This window comes from Cherax quadricarinatus, chromosome 8 (genome assembly GCF_038502225.1).
Source record: "Cherax quadricarinatus isolate ZL_2023a chromosome 8, ASM3850222v1, whole genome shotgun sequence".
Taxonomy (NCBI): domain Eukaryota; kingdom Metazoa; phylum Arthropoda; class Malacostraca; order Decapoda; family Parastacidae; genus Cherax; species Cherax quadricarinatus.
The window spans coordinates 23,966,286-23,980,124 of record NC_091299.1 but is presented as its reverse complement, the minus strand read 5'-3'; the positions used below and the strand labels follow the sequence as shown (position 1 = coordinate 23,980,124).

Sequence of the window (13,839 nt, the reverse complement as noted above, 5' to 3'; positions counted from 1 at the left end):
CCAGCGTCCCACTAACACCTACCAATACTACCAGCGTTTCACTAACACCTACCACCACTACCAGCACTCCACTAACACCTACCAATACTACCAGCGTCCCACTAACACCTACCACCACTACCAGCGTCCCACTAACACCTACCAATACTACCAGCGTCCCACTAACACCTACCAATACTACCAGCGTCCCACTAACACCTACCAATACTACCAGCGTCCCACTAACACCTACCAATACTACCAGAGTCCCACTAACACCTACCACCACTACCAGCACCCCACTAACACCTACCACCACTACCAGCACCCCACTAACATCTACCACCACTACCAGCGTCCCACTAACACCTACCACCACTACCTGCATCCCACTAACACCTACCACCACTACCAGCACCCCACTAACACCTACCACCACTACCAGCGTCCCACTAACACCTACCACCACTACCAGCGTCCCACTAACACCTACCACCACTACCAGCGTCCCACTAAGACCTACCACCACTCCCAGCGTCCCACTAAGACCTACCACCACTACCAGCACCCCACTAACACCTACCACCATTACCAGCGTCCCACTAACACCTACCACCACTACCAGCACCCCACTAACACCTACCACCACTACCAGCACCCCACTAACACCTACCACCACTACCAGCGTCCCACTAACACCTACCACCACTACCAGCACCCCACTAACACCTACCACCACTACCAGCGTCCCACTAACACCTGCCATTACTACCAGCACCCCATTAACACCTACCACCACTACCAGCGTTCCACTGACACCTACCACCACTACCAGCACCCCACTAACATCTACTACTACTTCCAGCGTCTCACTAATACCTACCACCACTACCAGCGTCCCACTAACACCTACCACCATTACCAGCACCCCACTAACACCTACCGCCACTACCACCACCCCACTAACACCAACCACCACTACCAGCCTCCCACTAACACCTACCACCACTACCAGCGTCCCAATAACACCTACCACCACTACCAGCACCCCACTAACACCTACCACCACTACCAGCGTCCCACTAACACCTTCCACCACTACCAGCACCCCACTAACACCTACCATCACTAGCAGCACCCCACTAACACCTATCACCATTACCAGCGTCCCACTAACACCTGCCACCACTACCAGTACTCCACTAATACCTACCACCACTACCAGCGTCCCACTAACACCTACCAACACTACCAGCGTCCCAATAACACCTTCCACCACTACCAGCGTCCCACTAACACCTACCACCATTACCAGCACCCCACTAACACCTACCGCCACTACCACCACCCCACTAACACCTACCACCACTACCAACCTCCCACTAACAACTACCACTACTACCAGCGTCCCACTAACACCTACCACCACTACCAGGACCCCACTAATACCTACCACCACTACCAGTGTCCCACTAACACCTACCACCACTACCAGAGTCTCACTAACACCTACCACCACTACCAGCGTCCCACTAACACCTACCAATACTACCAGCGTTTCACTAACACCTACCACCACTACCAGCACTCCACTAACACCTACCAATACTACCAGCGTCCCACTAACACCTACCACCACTACCAGCGTCCCACTAACACCTACCAATACTATCAGCGTCCCACTAACACCTACCAATACTACCAGCGTCCCACTAACACCTACCAATACTACCAGCGTCCCACTAACACCTACCAATACTACCAGAGTCCCACTAACACCTACCACCACTACCAGCACCCCACTAACACCTACCACCACTACCAGCACCCCACTAACATCTACCACCACTACCAGCGTCCCACTAACACCTACCACCACTACCTGCATCCCACTAACACCTACCACCACTACCAGCACCCCACTAACACCTACCACCACTACCAGCGTCCCACTAACACCTACCACCACTACCAGCGTCCCACTAACACCTACCACCACTACCAGCGTCCCACTAAGACCTACCACCACTCCCAGCGTCCCACTAAGACCTACCACCACTACCAGCACCCCACTAACACCTACCACCATTACCAGCGTCCCACTAACACCTACCACCACTACCAGCACCCCACTAACACCTACCACCACTACCAGCACCCCACTAACACCTACCACCACTACCAGCGTCCCACTAACACCTACCACCACTACCAGCACCCCACTAACACCTACCACCACTACCAGCGTCCCACTAACACCTGCCATTACTACCAGCACCCCATTAACACCTACCACCACTACCAGCGTTCCACTGACACCTACCACCACTACCAGCACCCCACTAACATCTACTACTACTTCCAGCGTCTCACTAATACCTACCACCACTACCAGCGTCCCACTAACACCTACCACCACTACCAGCACCCCATTAACACCTACCACCACTACCAGCGTTCCACTGACACCTACCACCACTACCAGCACCCCACTAACATCTACTACTACTTCCAGCGTCTCACTAATACCTACCACCACTACCAGCGCCCCACAAACACCTACCACCAGTACCAGCGTCCCACTAACACCTACCACCACTACCCGGACCCCACTAACACCTACCACCACTACCAGCTTCCCACCAACACCTACCACCACTACCAGCGTCCCACTAACACCTACCACCACTACCAGCGTCCCACTAACACCTACCACCACTACCAGCGTCCCACTAACACCTGCTACCACTACCAGCGTCCCACTAACACCTACCACCACTTCCGGCGTCCCCCTAACACCTACCACCACTACCAGCGTCCCACTAACACCTACCACCACTACCAGCGTCCCACTAACACCTTCCACCACTACCAGCGTCCCACTAACACTTACCACCACTTCCAGCGTCCCACTAACACCTACCACTAGTACCAGCGTCCCATTAACACCTTCCACCACTAGCAGCGTCCCACTAACACCTACCACCAGTACCAGCGTCCCACGAACACCTACCACCACTACCAGCACCCCACTAACACCTACCACTACTACCGGCGCCCCACTACCACTACTACCAGCGTCCCACTAACACCTACCACCACTACCAGCGTCCCACCAACACCTACTACCACTACCAGCACCCCACAAACACCTACCACCACTACCAGCGTCCCACTAACACCTTCCACCACTACCAGCACCCCACTAACACCTACCATCACTAGCAGCACCCCACTAACACCTATCACCATTACCAGCGTCCCACTAACACCTGCCACCACTACCAGTACTCCACTAATACCTACCACCACTACCAGCGTCCCACTAACACCTACCACCACTACCAGCGTCCCAATAACACTTTCCACCACTACCAGCGTCCCACTAACACCTACCACCATTACCAGCACCCCACTAACACCTACCGCCACTACCACCACCCCACTAACACCTACCACCACTACCAGCCTCCCACTAATACCTACCACTACCAGCGTCCCACTAACACCTACCACCACTACCAGCGCCCCACTAACACCTGCCACCGCTACCAGCGTCCCACTAACACCTACCACCACTACCAGGACCCCACTAATACCTACCACCACTACCAGTGTCCCACTAACACCTACCACCACTACCAGAGTCCCACTAACACCTACCACCACTACCAGCGTCCCACTAACACCTACCAATACTACCAGCGTCTCACTAACACCTACCACCACTACCAGCACTTCACTAGCACCTACTAATACTACCAGCGTCCCACTAACACCTACCACCACTACCAGCGTCCCACTAACACCTACCACCACTACCAGTGTCTCGTTAACACCTACCACCACTACCAGCGTCCCACTAACACCTACCAATACTACCAGCGTCCCACTAACACCTACCAATACTACCAGCGTCCCACTAACACTTACCAATACTACCAGCGTCCCACTAACACCTACCAATACTACCAGCGTCCCACTAACACCTACCACCACTACAAGCGTCCCACTAACACCTACCAATACTACCAGCGTCCCACTAACACCTACCAATACCACCAGCGTCCCACTAGCACCTACCAATGCTACCAGTGTCCCACTAATATCTACCAATACTACCAGCGTCCCACTAACACCTACCAATACTACCAACGTCCCACTAACACCTACCACCACTACCAGCACCCCACTGACACCTACCACCAATACCAGCGTCCCACTAACACCTACCACCACTACCAGCACCCCACTAACACCTACCACCACTACCAGCGTCCCACTAACACCTACCACCACTACCAGCGTCCCACTAACACCTACCACCACTACCAGCGTCCCACTAACACCTATCACCACTCCCAGCGTCCCACTAACACCTACCACCACTACCAGCACCCCACTAGCACCTACCACCACTACCAGCGTCCCACTAACACCTACCACCACTACCAGCACCCCACTAACACCTACCACCACTACCAGCACCCCACTAACACCTACCACCACTACCAGCGTCCCACTTACACCTACCACCACTACCAGCACCCCACTAATAGCTACCACCACTACCAGCGTCCCACTAGCACCTGCCATTACTACCAGCACCCCATTAACACCTACCACCACTACCAGCGTTCCACTGACACCTACCACCACTACCAGCACCCCACTAACACCTACTACTACTTCCAGCGTCTCACTAATACCTACCACCACTACCAGCGTTCCACTAACACCTACCACCACTACCAGCGTCCCACTAACACCTGCCATTACTACCAGCACCCCATTAACACCTACCACCACTACCAGCGTCCCACTAACACCTACCACCACTACCAGCACCCCACTAACACCTACCACCACTACCAGCGTCCCACTAATCCCTACCACCACTACCAGCACCCCACAAACACCTACCACCAGTACCAGCGTCCCACTAACACCTACCACCACTACCCGGACCCCACTAACACCTACCACCACTACCAGCTTCCCACCAACACCTACCACCACTACCAGCGTCCCACTAACACCTACCACCACTACCAGCACCCCACAAACACCTACCACCACTACCAGCACCCCACTACCACCTACCACTAGTACCACCGTCCCACTAACACCTACCACCACTACCAGCGTCCCACTAACACCTACCACCACTACCAGCGTCCCACTAACACCTACCACCACTACCAGCGTCCCACTAACACCTACCACCACTACTAGCGTCCCACTCACACCTACCATCACTTCCAGCACCCCAGTAACACCTTCCACTACTACCACCACCCCACTAACACCTACCACTATCTGCCAGGTACGCACCACAACCCAAGCTCTTCCCAGACTACGAGGATGAGGAGAGTGAAGTAGAGGAGACTGAGGAGGAGAGTGGAGGAGCAGGAGGAGTGTCTCTCTTGCCACAGTCTGTAAGAGCTACACACCTGCCCCAAGCAGGTGTGTACTAAACTCTGTTGTACAAGCCTGATACTATACCACTTTACTGCTCCTACTGCTGGTCTTGTAATACTAACATGTTGTTTCTGAAGTGTGTGTGTGTGTGTATGTGTGTGTGTGTGTGTGTGTGTGTGTGTGTGTGTTTGTGTGTGTATGTGTGTGTGTGTGTATGTGTGTGTGTGTGTGTGTGTGTGTGTGTGTGTGTGTGTGTGTGTATGTGTGTGTGTGTGTGTGTGTGTGTGTGTGTGTTTGTGTGTGTATGTGTGTGTGTGTGTATGTGTGTGTGTGTGTGTGTGTGTGTGTGTGTGTGTGTGTGTGTGTGTGTGTGTGTGTGTGTGTGTGTGTGTGTGTGTTTGTGTGTGTATGTGTGTGTGTGTGTATGTGTGTGTGTGTGTGTGTGTGTGTGTGTGTGTGTGTGTGTGTGTGTGTGTGTGTGTGTGTGTGTGTGTGTGTGTGTGTGTGTGTGTGTGTTGATTCCATGTATAAGAATTCTTTCCTACGAAGAAAGACTTAAGACACTTTTACTCATCTGTGTCTTTAACTTTCAACTGTGCCCTCCTCTACTCATTTTTCGCCTCCTCAGGGTATTTTGTACAGTGATGTCAGGTCTTCCCTGGTCGTTCTGATTGAGTTTGCAAGAATAGAGCTCTAGCTCTTTGTGTGTATTGCAGTGATGGTTCCAGCTGGAGGTCGCGTGTGGAGGAGGTCTGGAGGTTATGGCCTCTCATCGATTCCAGGCTTCAAGAGGTCAAGTTCAGCCTTCAGAGCCAACAAGCCTCGTCCTCCTCTTCAAGGCTTCACTGTAAGTCTAGTTATTACTACTATTATATCATAATTAGGGGGTGAAGCCACCTCTTTTTCTATGGGGAGATGTGCCTTGCTACAGCACTAACAAGCGGGTGGAACACAACGTGCACTACCCGCTTCTTCAGTCCCAGATAATTCCATAGTATTAGGTGACAGAATATACTGTGTGTGCACTACTGTGTTGCTGTGTGTGTGTCATGTGGGTTCGATAACGTGGATGGGGTAAGAACACTCACGTAGGCTGGTTAGTACATATAATTATAACGGAAAGTATAGGAAGCACCATCAGCCGCCCTGCCTCTCTCTGCTCTCTATCTCAGACTGACCCACCAGTGCCTAGGGTGAGCGGCATTCAAAAACATGTTTTGGTCAACAGCAACATGAATAACAGTCAGTGATTCACACAGACGGTTGGTAGTGAGTCATTTACTGGTAACTGGTTACTGGTAAGTGGTACTACTGAGAGCTCGGCGACGCTAACGTATGTCGTCCCGACATACAGCTATGCAAACTAGAGACGGCAGGTGTACGGCTTGGGCTGATTCTATACAATGTCAAAGTACACAACAATTGAACATTATAACATAAGGAGAATATTGGAATGGAAGCTTACGTAATTGACTATAATGAAACTTACTGTAATGAAACTCTAATGCATTACAAGGTATGATATAGCACAACTCATAGAATGAGACTCAACATTGGGATTGCGCAATAGAAGTGATAAAAAAAAACTTTTGATCGATCGATCTGTATTCATGTGATCTACGGATTCTGACAAAGAAATATATACAAAGAAAGAAGTGTTTAACAGAAAGGCAGATTCGGTGCACTCAGATCTAGACTGTTAACTCTCAGAATTCAGAGAGAACGTGAACACAAAAAAAAATTCTTGAATACTGATAAGTTGATACTGTAATTATTCATCTATACATCTTATTTACATTTAACCCCAACTCTGCTAGGGTGAGATTGATATATGCAGAATGGGTGTCATCTTTGGGAGGATCAAACTCTGTTGCACTGGCTAACTCATGCTGTATTTGAGGCAAATCTGAATTGGTAGTTACAAATGATACTTGAGGATTTCTCAATACCTGTCGTGTACATAGGGAATAACGACATTCAGGTTGATCGTCTGACTGAGTCTCAGAGGAAGAGAGTACAGGATCAGGAGGATTGTCAGAGTCTGTCACATTAGTCTGGGTTGGAACATCATTATCATCACATACTAACTTCATATGATCTAAATGCGATTCTTTATACTGACCAGTACTAATTTCTCTAACCTTATAAGGACCAACAAACTTTTGATCAAGCTTAGGCACTGCAGACGTTTTGTTAGAGTTAGTCAGCATAACTCTCGAACCTACTTTGATTTTGGATGGCTTTGCTCGAGTGTTTGCGACTCTTGTAAATTCTGCTGTTGATTTATGAAGTGTTTCACGGATTCTTCTAAAGACGCTTTGAGCTAGGCTGGTACGAGTTGCTATGAAATCATCAGGGTTGTAATTTGGTTTCGGGTTAGAATATAACAACTCATAAGGCAAACGTTTATCTACACCGTACAATGCATAATGTGGAGTGTCACCTATAGAAACATTGTAAGCAGAATTTATAGCACACTGCACATCAGGTATAACTTCATCCCAAGTTTCACTGTTGGGATTGATAGTGGCTCTCAAGACATCAAGTACTTTCTTATTGGTTCGTTCCGCTAACCCATTGCTGGCAGGATGATGAGGAACAATGGTGGATTTAGAGATCTTGTACAAGGTACACAAATTTTCAAGAATCTCATTACAGAATTCACCTCCATTATCTGTTACTAGGGACTTAGGGATGGTATGCCTGCAGGTAATGCATTCTTTAAACGCTTTAGCTACTGTCTCGGCAGTCTTATCTGCAATAGGAACTAACTCACAATATCTGGTGAAATGGTCTACCATAACACACAGATGTTTGTTGCCCTGGAGGGAACATTGGAAATTAGTTAACAGATCTAGCACAACTCTTTCCCACGGTTCGCTAGTAGTTGGATACACTTGGATTGGAATAGGACCATTAGCATTACCTTTATGTTGCATGCAGACACTACATTTCTTAACATACTCAGAAATATCAGTTGCCATACAAGGCCAAAAGTATTTCAATCTGGCTTCTTTTACTGAACGATCCATACCAGGGTGTGCAACACCTGGTACATCATGAACTAGGTGACAGAATATACTGTGTGTGCACTACTGTGTTGCTGTGTGTGCACTACTGTGTTGCTGTGTGTGCACTACTGTGTTGCTGTGTGTGCACTGAGAGCAGCATTATAGACACCAAGAGGTGCAGTGAGGCATCTATGAAGACAAGGAACTTTATCCAAGGAGGTAAAAGGGAGAATGAGACATAGTACAATTGTATCAACACTGTTGTATGGGTGTGAAGCTTGGGTTTTTAATGTTACAGCAAGGAGGAGACTGGAGGCAGCGGAGGTGTCATGTTTGAGGGCAACTTGTGGTGTGAATAATGTACAGAGAATTCGTAGTCTAGAGATTAGACAGAGGTGTGAAGCTACCACAATGTTAATCAGAAGGCCGAGGAGGAATTATTGAGGTGGTTAGGACACTTAGAGGATGGAGAAAAACAGAATGACATGGAAGGTGTATAATGTTGTGGTAGAAGGAAGGATGGGTAGGGATCTTCCTAGGAAAGGTTGAAGGGAAGAGGTAAAGAAGGTTTTGAGTGCTAGAGGCTCCGACATTCAACAGCCTTGTGCAATCATGTTAGATAGGAGTGAATGGAGGCAAGTGGTTTTTATGATTTGACGTGTTATCGAAGTGTGAGGAAGCTAACATTTATGAAGGGATTCAGGGAAACCACTTAGCCGACTTGAGTCCTGGAGGTGGAGAGTGACCATTCCGAAGGAGGATGGTGGTTTGGAAAGGCATCTCAACTGTGATGTTGACATACTTCTTGCAAGACAGAAATTGTGATGGTGGAAGCGTTTTTTTCTTGGCTGGATCACTTGCTCTAGTGGTGGGTGGTCAAAATGTTTATGTATATATATATATATATATATATATATATATATATATATATATATATATATATATATATATATATATATATATATATATATATATATATATATATGGAGTTTTTCACAATTGGTTATAATTTATCACAGTAATTTTTAACAGTATCACATAGAACCATTTCAGGATATGAAAATGATTCAGTAGTGTGTATCAGAGTTATCCCTTCCAGCAGGGTGATCTATACTCCTTGGCCGCCATGTTGGGTGCAGAGCTGGACCCTGTCACCCACCGACTCCGTCGAGCTGCCATGTAAGGTGCCACCCCCTGGCACTTATCATCTCTGCTGAAGAGTGCCACACTTTTACCCTCATCACAGCATCTTTACAAAAGTCATTGGTACCAGTCCAGACCAAATGGCATCCAGTGGTCGCATCATCAAGGCGTTATAATAATAATAATAATAATAATAATAATAATAATAATAATAATAATAATAATAATAATAATAATAATAATAATAACGATAATGATAATAAATAGTTTTCCGTACTCCCTGGAGTTGATAGCTCTCTGCTTCACCTCTTCTAGCCAGCCTGATCCCTCTCATAGTTGACCTACTCACATATACAGTATTACTCAAGTGTTGTATTACTCAGACATACAGTATTACTCAAGTGTTGTATTACTCAGACATACAGTATTACTCAAGTGTTGTATTACTCAGACATACAGTATTACTCAAGTGTTGTATTACTCAGACATACAGTATTACTCAAGTGTTGTATTACTCAGACATACAGTATTACTCAAGTGTTGTATTACTCAGACATACAGTATTACTCAAGTGTTGTATTACTCAGACATACAGTATTACTCAAGTGTTGTATTACTCAGACATACAGTATTACTCAAGTGTTGTATTACTCAGACATACAGTATTACTCAAGTGTTGTATTACTCAGACATACAGTATTACTCAAGTGTTGTATTACTCAGACATACAGTATTACTCAAGTGTTGTATTACTCAGACATACAGTATTACTCAAGTGTTGTATTACTCAGACATACAGTATTACTCAAGTGTTGTATTACTCAGACATACAGTATTACTCAAGTGTTGTATTACTCAGACATACAGTATTACTCAGACATACAGTATTACTCAGACATACAGTATTACTCAGACATACAGTATTACTCAGACATACAGTACTACTAACACTGTGTTGCATCGCTCAAACACACTAAAAAATAAATGTTCTTTTATAATGGCTGAGATAATGTGTGAAAAACAATGTCGACATTTTGAAGACAATGTTGATTATCAGATCCTGAATATATTACTTGAAGTTATCAGAGTAATTAATGAAATCTAAGAGAATGTGACACAGAAAGACACCAGCTGATGGTATCAACAATCAGATGAATACCGATAACCAGTAGTATCATATACTATCATGCAATTATAAATATGTATGATTTAAGGGTATAGAAAGTCACTTTTGCCTTTCTTATTCTGTCTGATTTCTACCTCTGTCTGACTGTATAATATCAGTTTATATATACTGAGACACACTCATACACCAGTTATAATCCTTCACACACACACACACACACACACACACACACACACACACACACACACACACACACACACACACACACACACACACACACACTCACATTTCACAAATCTACTGAATGGAAACAGTAATAATTATCAATGTTAATAAGATGGAAGGTCTACCTGTCTGTATTGAGAAAAATTAAGAATAAAGTTGAGTGTAGGTTGTGATGATATGTAAGATGTGCTTCTATGTACCTTGTATCTTTCTCTGTATTATCCCTGTACAGGAGTTATCTTGTGTTCTGTAATAGGTCACAGCCTCTCTGATAGGATGACTTGTATGTCCTGAGGATGAGACATATATCCTGGGATATCACAGACTATGAATAAATCAGTTAGTCAGTACTGGAGGTATGCCCAGGGGTATGAGACATAGCCTTGGTATATTCCAGTGATTTAATATAATCCTTTAATTATTGAGTGGTGTTTTGGTTCTAGCCTTAAACCAGGGTACGGGTGCGGCCTGAACTCACGGCGAGTCGTAAGCCACTAGGCCAGCATGTAAGCCACCAGGCCAGCATGTAAGCCACTGGGCCAGCATGTAAGCCACTGGGCCAGCATGTAAGCCACCAGGCCAGCATGTAAGCCACCAGGCCAGCATGTAAGCCACTGGGCCAGCATGTAAGCCACCAAGCCAGCATGTAAGCCACCAGGCCAGCATGTAAGCCACCAGGCCAACATGTAAACCACCAGGCCAGCATGTAAGCCACTGGGCCAGCATGTAAGCCACCAGGCCAGCATGTAAGCCACCAGGCCAGCATGTAAGCCACCAGGCCAGCATGTAAGCCACTGGGCCAGCATGTAAGCCACTGGGCCAGCATGTAAGCCACCAGGCCAGCATGTAAGCCACCAGGCCAGCATGTAAGCCACTGGGCCAGCATGTAAGCCACCAGGCCAGCATGTAAGCCACCAAGCCAGCATGTAAGCCACCAAGCCAGCATGTAAGCCACCAGGCCAGCATGTAAGCCACCAGGCCAGCATGTAAGCCACCAGGCCAGCATGTAAGCCACCAGGCCAGCATGTAAGCCACTGGGCCAGCATGTAAGCCACCAGGCCAGCATGTAAGTCACCAAGCCAGCATGTAAGCCACCAAGCCAGCATGTAAGCCACCAGGCCAGCATGTAAGCCACCAGGCCAGCATGTAAGCCACCAGGCCAGCATGTAAGCCACCAGGCCAGCATGTAAGCCACCAGGCCAGCATGTAAGCCACCAGGCCAGCATGTAAGCCACCAGGCCAGCATGTAAGCCACTGGGCCAGCATGTAAGCCACCAGGCCAGCATGTAAGCCACCAGGCCAGCATGTAAGCCACCAGGCCAGCATGTAAGCCACCAGGCCAGCATGTAAGCCACCGGGTATATACCTGCACAATGGTTTTGTTTACAGTCGTGTTATTACGATTTCATGAATTCTAACCTTAAAGTTGGGTTTTGTTCACCTCCACAACCCAGATGTGTGCACTCCCAGAGGTGTGCACTCCCAGATGTGTGCACTCCCAGAGGTGTGCACTCCCAGATGTGTGCACTCCCAGAGGTGTGCACTCCCAGAGGTGTGCACTCCCAGAGGTGTGCACTCCCAGAGGTGTGCACTCCCAGAGGTGTGCACTCCCAGAGGTGTGCACTCCCATAGGTGTGCACTCCCAGAGGTGTGCACTCCCAGAGGTGTGCACTCCCCGAGGTGTGCACTCCCAGAGGTGTGCACTCCCAGAGGTGTGCACTCCCAGAGGTGTGCACTCCCAGAGGTGTGCACTCCCAGAGGTGTGCACTCCCAGAGGTGTGCACTCCCAGAGGTGTGCACTCCCAGAGGTGTGCACTCCCAGAGGTGTGCACTCCCAGAGGTGTGCACTCCCAGAGGTGTGCACTCCCAGAGGTGTGCACTCCCAGAGGTGTGCACTCCCAGAGGTGTGCACTTCCAGAGGTGTGCACTCCCAGAGGTGTGCACTCCCAGAAGTGTGCACTCCCAGAGGTGTGCACTCCCAGAGGTGTGCACTCCCAGAGGTGTGCACTCCCAGAAGTGTGCACTCCCAGAGGTGTGCACTCACGGAGGTGTGCACTCCCAGAAGTGTGCACTCCCAGAGGTGTGCACTCCCAGAGGTGTGCACTCCCAGAGGTGTGCACTCCCAGAGGTGTGCACTCCCAGAGGTGTGCACTCCCAGAAGTGTGCACTCCCAGAGGTGTGCACTCCCAGAAGTGTGCACTCCCAGAGGTGTGCACTCCCAGAAGTGTGCACTCCCAGAGGTGTGCACTCCCAGAAGTGTGCACTCCCAGAGGTGTGCACTCCCAGAGGTGTGCACTCCCAGAGGTGTGCACTCCCAGAGGTGTGCACTCCCAGAGGTGTGCACTCCCAGAAGTGTGCACTCCCAGAAGTGTGCACTCCCAGAGGTGTGCACTCACGGAGGTGTGCACTCCCAGAGGTGTGCACTCCCAGAGGTGTGCACTCCCAGAAGTGTGCACTCCCAGAGGTGTGCACTCCCAGAGGTGTGCACTCCCAGAGGTGTGCACTCCCAGAAGTGTGCACTCCCAGAGGTGTGCACTCCCAGAAGTGTGCACTCCCAGAGGTGTGCACTCCCAGAAGTGTGCACTCCCAGAGGTGTGCACTCCCAGAGGTGTGCACTCCCAGAAGTGTGCACTCCCAGAGGTGTGCACTCACGGAGGTGTGCACCCCAGGTGGTGTGCACCTCTACAGATGTGGATCTTCGACCAGAAATATGTAAGTTAACACTTAAAATTGGTTGTCTAAGTTACGAACAAGTTAATGGTGACAAAGTGGAACTTGTAAGTTACTGGGAGTTACCCAGTAACTTACCTAGTACCTGTACTGAGGTGACGCACTCACCAGTCACTCGTGATTTAAGTTAAATCTAAAGAACAGTTATTACTCTGTGATATTTCTGAGACATTATCCTTTACACAGGTCACAATACCACAAAGG

General features: G+C 48.5%; 1 protein-coding gene across 4 annotated transcripts in view; it reads left to right on the top strand.

Annotated features, from left to right (window-relative positions):
- Positions 1–11,330, top strand: part of LOC128685480 (uncharacterized) — a 49,964-nt gene extending 38,634 nt beyond the window's left edge. For 2 of the 4 annotated variants that reach the window (XM_053772036.2, XM_053772037.2), the window contains exons 7-9: positions 5,306–5,445; positions 6,117–6,247; positions 9,511–11,330. In XM_053772036.2, coding sequence (XP_053628011.1) covers positions 5,306–5,445; positions 6,117–6,247; positions 9,511–9,594 — 355 coding nt within the window. In that variant the 3' untranslated portion in view covers positions 9,595–11,330. The remainder of the gene's footprint in view (positions 1–5,305; positions 5,446–6,116; positions 6,248–9,510) is intronic. The other 2 variants (XR_008406509.2, XM_053772038.2) reach the window with 2 other exon arrangements.
- Positions 11,331–13,839: the final 2,509 nt, after the last annotated feature.